At 39.1% G+C, this 14,046-nt stretch overlaps 1 protein-coding gene across 23 annotated transcripts in view; it reads left to right on the top strand.

The window, feature by feature from the left end:
- The window catches only part of LOC105472815 (mitochondrial ribosomal protein L39), a 262,274-nt gene that overhangs the window by 23,378 nt on the left and 224,850 nt on the right, over window positions 1-14,046 (top strand). For 21 of the 23 annotated variants that reach the window (XR_011622721.1, XM_071095517.1, XM_011726366.3 and 18 more), the window contains exons 1-7: window positions 256-410; window positions 1,144-1,350; window positions 4,025-4,164; window positions 6,504-6,603; window positions 8,136-8,203; window positions 10,679-10,791; window positions 13,859-13,924. Coding sequence is in view for 22 of the 23 variants with exons in the window: in XM_071095517.1 (XP_070951618.1) it covers window positions 338-410; window positions 1,144-1,350; window positions 4,025-4,164; window positions 6,504-6,603; window positions 8,136-8,203; window positions 10,679-10,791; window positions 13,859-13,924 (767 nt within the window). In the remaining variant the exon portion in view is untranslated. Of the gene's footprint in view, window positions 1-7; window positions 146-255; window positions 411-1,143; window positions 1,351-4,024; window positions 4,165-6,503; window positions 6,604-8,135; window positions 8,204-10,678; window positions 10,792-13,858; window positions 13,925-14,046 lie in introns of those variants that run through there. The other 2 variants (XM_071095523.1, XM_071095522.1) reach the window with 2 other exon arrangements.

The following is a 14,046-nucleotide window of genomic DNA, read 5'->3' as shown; positions in this document are numbered from 1 at the left end:
CCTGCAGAGGCCGGAAGGCGGAGGGCAACGACGCCTGTGGGACTCTGTTTCCCTGCAGAGCCTACGTGGTGGGTGGTAGGCAGGCCGACCGCTCTGGGGGCCCTGCACCTCTCGGTCGGTGACAGCACCCAGGTATCGAGCACAGGTAACGCGCCCGGCTCCGAATCTCGGGGTCTCAGCCCCGGAATCCCCAGCGAGACCTAACGCCCCCTGGTGGCCGTGCGCAGTCTGAGTGCTGGGTCCGGAACAGAACTGTCCTGCGGAACTCCGAGTGCGCGCTCCGTTTCCGGGGGAGGAGGGCGAAGAAGGACTTGCGCGCGACGTTCTCATCGCTGCTATGGAGGCGCTGACCATGGGTGTCCGGGCGCTGCGGCTCTGGCGGGTGGCATCCGGTTTGGGGATCAGCTGGAGTGAGTTTCAGAGGCCATGGGGACAGGGAGGAGGCCTAGAAAGTGTTGTCTGTCTGGATTGTACCTGAGGCGGGGCCGGGGACGTCCAGCGGGGCAGAGGAAGGAGGAGGGTTTCTCAGTCCCGCCGCGGCGTTCGGCCTTGCACAGCCTGGGAGGACAAATGTATGGGAACCAGGGGCTGGAGAAGGACAGGGGCAAGTGCAGGGGTCAGGGTCAGGCCGCGGGAGGAGCTTGGGCCGCCTCTGGGAAGCAACGCACGTTCCGTGCACATCTGTCCATGTCTTCCCTGGGAGTACTCGGACTTGCCTTGGCAGGTCCCGTGATTTGGCTTTTGGGAAATAAACTCAGCGTTTCTCATTCTGGATATTGATAGTTTTGGTATGGGACCTTTAGTTTCCTGAAATTTTATTCTTTTCCTTCAGACCTTTTCAAACCGACCACTTTCTTCACCTTCCCAATGACTCTAGTCCAGTTTTGACTCCGTTTCCTGGTTACTTTTTGCCCCTTATTGTAAAGCACTGATTGGAAACACGACAGAGGAAATTGGTGGGAAATAGCCATCTGATGTGAAAGAGCCAGATTTAAAAGTAGAGACACATATCTGGGCCAGCTCTGTTTCTTCCGCTGGGGTTTGTTAATATTACAAATCGGTTTAATTTTACCTCTGAGCGCAGTTTTGGCAGTATGTTAATCATTTTTTTCAGTCTTCATATTTATTGTAATTTCTTCACAGGATTTATAGCAACATCTCCAGCTTCTCAGCTGTCGCCGACAGAATTGACAGAAATGCGGAATGACCTCTTTAATAAAGAGAAAGCCAGGCAGTTATCATTAACTCCCCGAACTGAGAAGATAGAAGTTAAGCATGTTGGGAAAACTGACCCCGGTACTGTCTTCGTGATGAATAAAAACATTTCAACTCCCTACAGTTGTGCCATGCGTAAGTAACAGAATCAGGTTACAGTTTTGACCCTTTTACTTGAGCTGTGTGGAAGAACTGGTGCAGGAGACAGGATGTTGTAATTACTTCTGATCATCTGCGGCCGTGGCAATCCCTTTATACCAAAATCCTTTCTTGAGATCTGCATGGTGACTGCTCCCACCACATCACAGCCGTAGCTAAAAGCGAGCAAATCCCAGCTACTTGGGAGGCTGAAGCAGGAGGAGAGCTTGAGGGCAGAAGTTCAAGACCAGCCTAGGCACCATAGCCACCTCGTCTCTCAAAAAATAAAAATGAATTAGCCAGATGTGGTGGGCGCAGAAGTCCCTGAATTTCCCAGAGGTTCTTTATCTGGCACCTTATTGTTTATTCACTGTCCCTTTAGCTCTGGAGGGTACTATGAGTATTGCAAGATTGGCAGTATAGTGCACAGATTGTCCTACCTGGGGCTTTCTTGAATCTGGCTTTGTTTAGGGTACTAGATTATTTTCTGGCAGAAGGTGGCCAGACCAGAGTGTATTAAGGTGGCCAGACCTCAGTGCATTGTTACTAGTGTGCTTTCTCCTTTAATTTAATTTTAGAGATGGGGGTCTGGCTCTGTTGCCCAGGCTGGAGTGTAGTAGTACTCTCATAGCTTACTGAAACTCCTAGCCTCAGCCTACCAAGTAGCTGGGACTACAGGCACCCACCACCACACCTGGCTAATTTATTTTTATTTTTTGAGAGATAGGGTGGCTATGGTGCCCAGGCTGGTCTTGAACTTCTGGCCTCACGTTATCCTCCTGCTGCAGCCTCCCAAGTAGCTGGGATTTGCTTGCTCCTTTTAGCTGGGCTGTGATGTGGTGGGAGCAGTCACCATGCAGGTCTCAAGAAAGGATTTTGGTGTAAAGGGGTTGCCATGGCCACAGATGATCAGCTTTTTTTGCTGCCGAAATTTCTTTCTCCCCTCTTCATTGTATAGCCTAACTTACGTCTATCATCTGTCTTCCATTGAGCTCTCTCTGTGTTGTATTTTTGTTTGCATTTATATGTACGTGTAAATGTGTGACTGGGAATGTGCATGGGGTGAATGTGATTGGGATAAAAGTATTTATATCTTAAAGGAGACAGCTGTGCCCCATGTGTGATTTGGTGTGGAAATGAAGGGAATAAGAACCTCTGTATTTTATTTTTGATCAAAATGTTTTGATAGTACCTTTGGTAGAACTGGTACTATTTAAATTAAAGAAGCGCCAAAATAGATACAGGCATGACTAGCTGCATTGCTTAAACTTTTGGAAAACTCAGTAATGATTCCATTTAGGTAATTAACAACTTTGGTAGAACTGGTACTATTTAAATTAAAGAAGCGCCAAAATAGATACAGGCATGACTAGCTGCATTGCTTAAACTTTTGGAAAACTCAGTAATGATTCCATTTAGGTAATTAACAACTTTAGTTATCAGCTTAAACTGGCCTAAAGAGTGTACACTCCCTCTTAATCTTCCTTCACTCTGGCACTTGAATTAGTACTTATAAAATATTTACTCATTTGGTTTTCAAGTATTTCTGGAACCTCTGCCATATGATAGGCATTAGGATTACAGAGGAGGATAAGACAAAACTCAGGCCCTTAAGGAGCTTTATACACATCACATGTAGTGATACAGTTTCTGAAGCATCCTCAGCATGACCCGTGCTCTGAGACTTTCTTGTCATTCATGCTTGCAGTCATTCAGTAAACTGTTATTGAATACCTGCTAGTACTAGTGAATACCAGGCCTGGTGCTAGGCTCTGGATATACTGATGAGTGAGCAAAAGTAGACATGATCCCTGTCTTTACAGAGCTTATGTAGGGGTCGATAATTTAGACCCTGTAGTTTGAGTACTTTTGTGAGTAGCTATGTAACTACAGAACATCTAATCACAGTTGGCATTGCATTCTGGGATGATGAAACAGACCAGAGCTGATTGGTTTATCTGGGAATTCATATTACGAAGAAATGGTAGCTACAGTATTTAACTTAAAGCATCTATGTCGTGGAAGTAAGAGATGGTTTGGGAGCAAGACCCAAAACCAATCTAGAACTGATTTTTGTAGCTGTGTGTTAATATATTTCCCTTTTCTTTGGAGTTGTGTGTGTATCTATCCAAATACATCTGTGATGCTGCTCTCTAAATATTCAAGTGTAACTCTTAGAAAATTGTTTCATTAATAATTGACAAATTAATTTCAAACTAGATATAGCCTTAATGAATTTTGTAAATGGTTTGGGTAATTTTATTAATAACCAATAAGACCTTGAGTATATCGGGTATTATTTTATTTATTTATTTACTTATTTATTTATTTATTTATTTTTGAGACGGAGTCTCACTCTGTCACCCAGGCTGGAGTGCAGTGGCATGATCTCGGCTCACTGCAACCTCTGCCTCCTTGGTTCAAGCCATACTCCTGTCTCAGCCTCCCAAATAACTGGGATTACAAGCATGTGCCCCCATGCCTGGCTAATTTTTGTAGGGTATTTTTTTTTTTTTTTTTATTGATTATAGATGTAATATACTTTTTTTCTCTAAAAAGGACAATCTGCAGAATCTTGCCTTCCCATTGTTTTATTTCTAAATGTAGCACCTAAACATGTACCTTTTCACTCTGGATTTTGTTAGATAATCAGTGTGTTTTAAATTTCTAGATTTAAGTGAGTGGTACTGCAGGAAGTCCATTCTGGCTCTGGTGGATGGACAGCCTTGGGACATGTATAAGCCTTTAACAAAGTCGTGTGAAATTAAATTTCTTACTTTCAAAGATCGTGATCCAGGAGAAGTGAATAAGGTATTTCTGTCTCTACATTCTTTTTCTATTTCCCCAGTATCTTCACCTTTTTATTAAGACCTGTTTCCTATGGGGTGTAACGTAAAAATATGGCCAAGTTCAAATGTTGTGTTGTACTCTTTAGTCAATGTTTTACCTGTTAGATTAGGCACTTTTATAGTTCAAAAAATATCAGTGGCATCCATTTCTGGGTGTTTTTGGTATGCTATGTCTTTTATATTAATATCTTTTTTCAACTTACATTCATTAATCACTATATTGTGGGTGATTCCGTTTCCACTGCTACTGCTTGAATTCAGCGTTTGACCATCTTATCTAGATGATTTCAATAACTTTTTAACTCTTTCTGCTTACCCATGTCCCCACTTTTTTTTCCGGTACTTAAAAGTTGTTCTTTTACAGGCCTGTAACAGCTTTATTAAGTGACATGACTAAGGAGCATGTCACTTACACCTAAAGAACTTGCCTACCTGATAACATTCACATGGCTTTCCAGGGCCTGTATAATCTGTTCCCAGCCTGCCTTTCCAGCTTGGCCTCCCCCTTGCTTCTTTGCTTTTCCTCCTTGTTCTGGCCACATTAGAGTACTTGGCCACTGTATTAGTCCGTTTTCACATGGCTATAAAGAACTCCCTGAGACTGGGTAATTTATAAAGGAAAGTTTAATTGACTCAGTTTTTCATGGCTGGAGAGGTTTCAGGAAACTTAACAATGATAGTAGAAGGGGAAGCAGGAACATCTTACATGGAGGCAAGAGAGAGAGTGGGGAGGGAACTGCTGAACACCTTTAAACCATCAGATCTCATGAGAACTCACTCACTATCATGAGAACAGCCTGGGGGAAACCGCCCCATGATCCAGTCACCTTCCACCAGGTCTCTCCTTCGACCCCTGGGGATCACAATTCGAGATGAGATTTGGGTGGGGACACAGAGCTAAACTATATCAGTCACTAATGGTTTATGCTGTGCTATCCACCTTGCTTTTTTTGATGCCTTCTTCAAATGAGCATTTTCTTTTCTCTCTATTAAAATCCTATTTTTTACAATTCAATTAAAAGGCCATCTGCTTTGTGGTACCTTCTAAGTTTCTCCTTGTCAAAATTAATCCTCTTTTCTCTAAGGTCTCACACAACTTGGCTAGTCTCTAGATATGATATTTGAATTTTGTCTTGTAGCATAAACTGTTGAATGTGAAGATAGGGACCACTTCCCTTATTGGACCTAGTTCTTGATATACATACAGTAGGTGTTTAATAAATATTTGTTGAAATAGTTGAACAAGAAAATGATAGAAATGACAGTAATAGCCAACAATAGGTATGTATGTATTATGTATCAGGCACTGTTCTAGGTGATTTACGGGTATTAACTCGTTTAACCTTCATACAAACTCTACAGTGTTCATACTGTTCTCCCCATTTTCCCGATTAATAAACTGAGACAAAGAGAAGTTCAGCAGCTTGACCAAGGTTACTGATTTATGAACTAGTGGAGCCCAGATTTGAACCTAGGCATTCTGGCTGGAGTTCAACAGACACTTAAAGACATTTAAGTAGGATAGATGAAGAAGTACATGTTGCCACTTGTCTTCAAGGCCTGGGTCTGTACTTATTTTTAGTGTAATATGGTTGTATAGAATTTATAATGGAGAAGTGATCCCACTTTTGTAGTCCTCAAATGTTAAACAGAGCTTCTGAAAAGTGCTCAGAGTAGTGTCAGCAAGAGGGGAACACAATGGACAGTTACACTGCAGGTTTCTCCTTGTGACTGATCAGGTCATTGCTCTGATACCATCTCAATCAGGCATGTCCATGAATCAAAATGTGCTGGTAAGATGAAAGCCCAGTTGCTGCTGCTCTGCTGTAAATATGAGTAATCTGAACGACATGTTAGGGTGTTAGGTGTAGGATAAGAGTCACTAATCATTCATAAAAGTTGAGTTTTTTCTCCATATTTATAAATGGTATAAACAGTTACATAATTAATATCTTTATTTTACTTTAGCACAAGTTTGTTAACAAGTTAACTTTATCCTGGGTTAAAAAAAATACTTTCAGATAATAAAACTATCTGTCAGGGTTGACAACCATTATGGTGCTTGGTATCTTGCACAGAAACATTACTAAGAACCTGAAGTTGATGCTTCATTTTTTCTTGATTTTTGCTTGGTTGAGGTAATGTCATCGTCTGATGGTAACTGTTGCTACGTTGTGCGAACAGAGATATATGAGAAATATTTTCGAAGTCAAAAGTTCACTTACAATTTAATATTGTCGAAACTTTAGTGAATCTCAGTGTGCTTATATATATTTTATATATGTATGTATTTTTTTCTAGGCTTATTGGCGTTCCTGTGCTATGATGATGGGTTGTGTGATAGAGAGGGCATTCAAAGATGAATATATGGTCAATTTGGTCAGAGCTCCGGAAGTTCCTGGTAATATACACATATAAATATATGTCTTTTTGTGATCCTTAAATATTTTGGTACCTATTTTTGATGATGTATAGAGTTTAGTTCTAATTTTATCTAGTATAAATTACCATTATACATGTTTCATTTATCATGAGTAACAAAATCTATCTTATTATGATGAAGCATGAAGTAGTCTTTGCAGGTTAATAATTAACATCATAGAATTACTGGAAAATGTTTGTCTTGAATATGAATTTCATGGAATTCCACTATCTCAGCATTTATTTATTTATTTGAGACAGAGTCTCACTCTCGCCCAGGCTGGAGTGCAGTGACACGATCTTGGCTGACTGCAAGCTCCGCCTCCCGGGTTCACGCCATTCTCCTGCCTCAGCCTCCCGAGTAGCTAGGACTACAGGCGCCCATCACGACGCCCAGCTAATGTTTTTGTATTTTTAGTAGAAATGGGGTTTCACTGTGTTAGCCAGGATGGTCTTGATCTCCTGACCTTGTGATCCTCCTGCCTCGGCCTCCCAAAGTGCTGGGATTATAGGCGTGAGCCACCGCTCCTAGCCCTCAGCGTTTATTTTTTTACAACGTTAAGCATATATTTCCAAATTGCATGTGTAGAGGAGGAGGAAATATGAGTATAAGTAGACTGCTGGAAAGAGCTGTCCTTAGGTGGTAATATTTCACCAGATATGACTGTTACTCTGGAGAGAGACAGCACTGTGGTGAGATGAAAGGGTGTACATTGTAATTTTGCTAAAACTAGGATTTTGGAATAGTAAGTTTGGTAAGATCACATGTATAATTTTTTTTTTTTAAAGAAGTAGGTATACCTAAAATATGTGAAAGAAACTCAAGAAATGATTCTAAGAACAAAACGCCAAAAAGAAGCTATTTAGGCGATATAAAAGAAATTTAGCATTTCATGTCCATTAAGTTATTTATCTACTTACTAAATATGTTGTTCTTTTGAAAATTTTTTTTTTTTTTTTTTTTTTTTTTTTGAGACGGAGTCTAGCTGTGTCGCCAAGGCTGGAGTGCAGTGGCATGATCTTGGCTCACTGCAACCTGCAACTCGCAGATTTAAGTGATTCTCCTGCCTCAGACTCCCGAGTAGCTGGGATTACAGGCATCTGCCACCACGCCTGGCTAATTTTTGTATTTTTAGTAGAGACTGGTTTTTACTATGTTGGCCAGGCTGGTCTTGAATTCTTGACCTCAGGTGATCCACCTGCCTCGGCTACCTGGAATTTTTACATCTGATAACTTTATGAAATCTGTATGGTAATTAGCATTTTTGAAGAAAACTTCAATGTTTAAAAAATATTAGTGATTAGTGATTTGGGGTTAACAATCTTTTGGCTAAGGGAAATTTGATAGAGCTCTGGCAAGCAGCTGGAAGAATGGCAACCATTTTATAATTTGTAGAGTTGGGAGAGATTGCTAATCCTTCATTTCGTAGTCTAAATATTCAGTTGTTGCAAATTAGTAACTTTCTGTTAGGGCAGATTTGACTTTGCTTTTTATTTTGGTTGGATTTACAGTAATTTCTGGTGCCTTCTGTTACGACGTAGTTTTGGATAGCAAACTTGATGAGTGGGTGCCAACAAAAGTAAGTGTATTCTTCTGGAGTATTAATTTTAGAGTGTCTGCCTTTCTTTGTTAGAATGACTCCTGTGTTAGTTTTGTTGAATAGTACTGCACATTGAGGACATTTAAAAGAATCTATGTATCTATCTGTGTATCTATGTATCTGTCTGTCTGTCTGTCTATAGGTGTTGTTGCTTTTTCAGCGTATTGAAGACAGAGATATATGAATGAGAGTATTTACATCAACATGGTCAGTTGTCTTGAAACTCTATGTCCTGCTTGACCTTTTCTTGATGTTCCTTCTAAGCGGTTTTAAGGTAGTGGTTTTCAAGAGGCCCAGAATATAAAATATAAAAACTTAACTATCTTGACCGATATGGTAGTAGGGGGCCTGGCGCCATACCTGTTTGGATCACTGGAGCACAATTTGAAAACCACTCCCTTAAACCATTTTAACTTGTTGCATACAGTGAGGTCCCTGTATATACAAGGGGCACATTGAGAGCTGGGTGAATTAAAGAATCCAACTTTGACAAAGCTAACTCGAGCATCAACAAACGAAATATTAACAAACTAAACTCTTTGTGAATGGTCTGCCTTTGTAATGAGGATGGTCCTTGTTGGTCTGGGACTTGGGTAGCAACAGAGCCTAAAAAGGACAGTCTAGATCAGGTGCTCTGTAGGTAAGGGGTGCTGATGGTTATCAAAGATCAAGCCTGGAGACGTAATTCTGATTGGGAAGAATAGGCAAATACCTAATTCTTAATTAAACAAAACTATATGTCCTATGTATTGGGAGTCCGGAGATCTGAAAAGGGGAAGCCGTGTACCACATCATTTTATCATTTCCACTGTGTACATTCTTTTTATATTTAGTATCTCTGAAAATATATGAGCCTTATAGTAGATGGTATCTTGCAATTAGAATTTGTAGTGTGTTTTTGTTTTTGTTTTTTCCTTTAGTAATATATCTTAGATTTAGTGAAATACTCTAGTGGTTCTTAAAAGCAAAGATTTTGAAGTAAGGGCAGATCTAGTTTTAAATTTGGCCTTGGAAATTACTTTCTGTATAATCCTGCCCATATTACATAATATTGAGAGGGAGAGAAGAGGGAATCAAGAAAGAATGAGAAAAAGGGAGAGGGAAGAGAGAAAGAAGAGGATGGAAGGAGGGGAGGGAAAGGATTGGAACTATTTCTTCATGACTTCTGGGCTCCTGTCAGTGTAGCTTCCTTTTCAAGTATGTCTCCAAATTTAAGATTTTCTGGGCTCCTGTCAGTGTAGCTTCCTTTTCAAGTATGTCTCCAAATTTAAGATTTTCTGGGCTCCTGTCAGTGTAGCTTCCTTTTCAAGTATGTCTCCAAATTTAAGATTTTCTTTACTGGGGCGAGTTACGTAAAAACTGAGGTCAAGATTTAATTTTCATTATTTATGAAACATAACTGCTTTTTTCTTTCTTTCTCTCTCTTTTTTTTTAAGAGATGGGGGTCTCACGATGTTGCCCAGGCTGGCCTTGAACTCCTGGGCCCAAGCAATCTTCCTGTCTCAGCCTTCCTGGTAGCTGGGACTGCAGGTGTATGCCACTGTGCCTGGCTTTTGCATTTTTCTTTTTTAAAAGATAAAGCCTTACAAAAGAAATCTGCAAGCTGATTGCAAACTGCATGGAGTTGGGTTGAGTAGACAGCTTAAAGAAAGTAGAGTAGAGTTACATTGAAGGAATAGTTGTATTAAACCATGAATGTTGATTTTTTTATATGGTAAATTATTCTTTATAGAGAAGAGTCATTTCATGCAAAAAAGTCTAATAGGATTTTTATGGAAATAATTTTATTATAAAAATTACTTGTGTAATAGTGCTTGGTCTTTTCTGTATTAGTAATGATTTGTAGTATGAAAGTTTAATTAGAATTTTTATTAAAAATCTTACAAACATTGTTAATGTGTATTATTCATCATTTTAATTGTGTAAAATTGACATTTTTATTAAGCAAAAACTTAATATTGGACATGTTATACTTTTACAGGGTTGGTGATGATGTTACATTTCTAGTGAAACTTTCTTAATTATGAAAACAATAACTTTTTCCCCATACATTTAATAAACTTAGTTTTATTCATACTGTAAACACATTTTTATGTCTTGCTATTGAATTATTGGCATTTTTACTTGGTGCATCATAGTTTTAATAACATTTAAGATTGTGTAATTTGAATGAAATTATAATATAATTTGGATAAAATTTCTTTATAGGTTTATTTTCAGTAATTAGTATTAATGAAGGCTGACACCTTAATTACTGGTAAATAAGAAGTTTTATAGTTTATGGTCGAAAACTTCATTTGTTGCAAATTAATAACTACCTGTTCTAACAAACTTGATTTTGTCTTTTATTTTAGTTGGATTTGCAGTACTAAGCATAGAGTTTTGTCTGAACTGGCTTATGGAGAAATGCTTTTCAGTAAATTGTTACTAAAGGTTATTACTTTCATTTTTAAGGAGAACTTACGTTCTTTCACAAAGGATGCTCATGCTTTAATTTATAAAGATCTTCCATTTGAAACTCTGGAAGTTGAAGCAAAAGTGGCATTGGAAATATTTCAACACAACAAGTAAGTGTTGGCTTTCTTTAAATCAAGGCTAACTCTTCCTGTATTATATGTAATAAAGAAAATTCAGGTCTTAAGAATTTTTATATTTGATATACATATGACAGTGTATTATTTTCCACTCTGAGACCTCTGTTTCTGATCTCATTTATTTTGCTGAGGAAAATGTTCCCCACCTCCCTTGATAATTTTCTCACTTTGTTTTACTTCTCTGTTCTTGGACCAGCCTTTCTCATTATTATCAACATAGTAGTATGTTTCCTTTTTTTCTTTCTAGTGTGAAGTGATAACGCACGTTAAGCAACTATATAATTTTGTGTATTTGGCAGCGTTTCTCTCCTACCCCTCCACACTTAAAATGACACTGATAAGATTGAAAATGCAAGCAGTTTGGAAGAGGGCTAATAGCTGAAGTAAAATGTTTACACAGCCAGGTTTTAGTGTTCTGCATGTGAATTATTCATTTGATGGATTTTCTTTAACATTTTAATTCCTGCCTGGCTTCTCAATTCTCACTCAGAAAACTTTCACTTCACCTTCTACTACCGGTTATAAGAACATAAGCTACATTTTAATGTTAACCTAATAGAATATTAGAACTTTAGAAAGAGAAATCTGTGCTGTAAAAAAAACCAAAAAAAAAACCACCAAAAAAACCCCAAAAAACCAGAGTCTGAAGTCAAAATATGCACCTACAAATTGTTAAAGGTTATAGATTAGAATTTCTTTAGGTATATAGAAGTTGAATTACAAATTCTTAGAGGGATAGGTTATCATAAATATATTGGGTTAGTTATTGAGTGTGTTTTTGACACATACTTTATAGCTTAGCATTTTTCAAAGCTATCTGTCTCATAATATTCTTCCATAAGATGTTAATTGACATATGAAACCATGTACTGTGTTAAGCTGAGTTTGAAGAACAGTGGCTTAAAAAATTTTACTCATTGCACTCAAGGGTCTCCGAAAGTGGACACTGAAAATTTCCCAAATATATTTGCCCATGAAACACTTTATCTTGAAACATTTTTAGCGTGTCCTGGAACCAGTGGACTTAGAAACCAGTTGTAATGTACTGTTTTAACTAGAGTACAGATAGTATTGTAGAACCAAACCACCATTTATAGCTTTGATTCTACAAGAAAATTCTTTGGACTGTCTGAACACGTCAAGTCACTCTCTGTGCCAGAAGTCTAGGCACATGCTCCCAAAAGAAATATAATATGAGACATCTGTATAATTTGCAATTTTCTAGTAGTTACATTGAAAAAAAGTCAAAAGGTGAAGTTAATTTTAATGATTTTATTTAAATGATACATCTAAAATGTTATTTCAGTGTAATCAATATTAAAATATTGATGTTATTTTATATTCTTTTTCACTCTAAATCTTCAGAACTTGGTATGTGTTTTACACTTAAGGCTCATTTTAACTAGTACTAATCACATTTAAGTGCACCGTGGTACTTTACTGGACAGTGTACTTTTGACTTCCATTCAGTATACATTGAGATTTCCCATTCCGCTACCTAACTGTCAGGGACTGTAGGGGCTTCTGGGACTTTTGTAGCTTAGTTGAGTGTGTGGTAGGAGGAAGGGGATAGTTCTGGAGGAAGCTGGACAGGACAGAAGAGTTGAATCATTGAAGGTGGGTCTGTGATTGAGCCTTTCTGCTGCAGGGGTAATGGTGGGGCCTTTTTGTGGCTTTGACTCTCAGGGGACAGGAGCATCTCTTGGAGGTGGGTCAGGAGGGACAAGTATTCAAGGTACTTGGCACCCTTATTAGTGCCTGGGGGACTGTAGCAGTCAGGGGGTGTTTTTGCATAAACCAGTGTTCCCCAACTTTGCCGCATAATTGCGCATACACCTGTGGTGCACATACACATATTACTTGTTTAGCACCCTGGGGTAAATGGACAAAGCTCTCAATAGTAAATGGTAAAGTCGTGGTTTGAACCTGGGCTGTGCAGTTTCATCTGTGCCTTTAGCTATACTGACAGGATTGGGTAGATTTGAGAGACACTGGGCAGTCAAATTGACAACCTGATAATGAATTGAATGGAGGGGATATGGTTGGAGAAAGAAATCAAGGAAATCTCCCAGGTTTTTCACATGGACACCTGGGTGGTTGGTGGTGGTGTACTAAGACAGGAAATTCAGGAGGAAGAACAAGTTTGGGCGGGAAAGAGGTGATAATTTGTGCAGTTTGGAAATTTCAGGGTAAGGTGCTTGTGGAACATCCTAGAGGGATGTCCAGATGGGTCTTGGAAACTGTGGTCAGAAGAGGTAGGAGATGAGAGGCAGAGATATAGGAGATATAACTACCTAAATTGTAGCTCAGAGGCTGGCCTAAGGAGGATGCTTGAAGTGAAAAGAGGGTGTAGCATAGAATTCTCAAAGGGTAGAGAAACACAAGAGTGGCCAGAGATGTAAAATAACAAGCAGTAAGGAATGCCACTGATACCCATGGAAAGAGCACTTTGAGGTTCGGTGTGGTGGTTCATCGCTATAATCCCAGCACTTTAGGAAGCTGAGGCAGGAGGATTGCTTGACGCCAGGAGTTTGAGACCAGCCTGAGCAACTTAGCAAGACCCTATCTTTACCAAAAAAAAAAAAAAAAGGTTAGCCTGGCATGGTGGCTCACACCTGTAGTCCCAGCTACTTGGGTGGCTGAGGCAGGAGGGTCGCTTGAGCCCAGAAGTTTGAGGCTGCAGTGAGCTATAATTGTGCCACTGCATTCCAGGGTGGGTGATAGAGCAAGACCCTGTCTCAGAAAAAATCAAAATAAATAAAAATGGAAAGAAAGAACACTTTGAGAAGTGGAGGTGAGCAATGGTATTAAGAAAATGAGGAACAAAAAGTGTTCATTGGGTTGACACCAAGCAGGTACCTGTGACTTTGTTGAGAACAGTTTGGCAGAGTCATGGGGCTGTGGCCAGATTAAAGGGAGGTTCCAAGTGTAACCCACTCTCGAAAAGTATGGCTGAAGAGGAAGAGAAAGGGAGGAATCTTTAAACACTTTTTCACTTATTTAGGGTTAAAAAAATGTTTTTTTCTTTGCTGCTTTTCAGGTACAAAATAGATTTCATAGAAGAGAAGGCATCTCAGAACCCTGAGAGAATAGTCAAGCTACACAGGTAAGTAAAAGTCTAAAAACTGGCTGCTGTGTTAGAGTAAGGCTTAGCTTTATTGTTATCTGAATGAAGCATATGACCAAAAAAGATGAATTTGTACCTTATTTTGTTCTTTTCACCTTATT

This window comes from Macaca nemestrina, chromosome 4, assembly GCF_043159975.1.
Source record: "Macaca nemestrina isolate mMacNem1 chromosome 4, mMacNem.hap1, whole genome shotgun sequence".
NCBI classification, from domain to species: Eukaryota; Metazoa; Chordata; class Mammalia; order Primates; family Cercopithecidae; genus Macaca; species Macaca nemestrina.
Note: the sequence above shows the minus strand (reverse complement) of the source record. Positions and strands in the feature narration are given on the sequence as shown.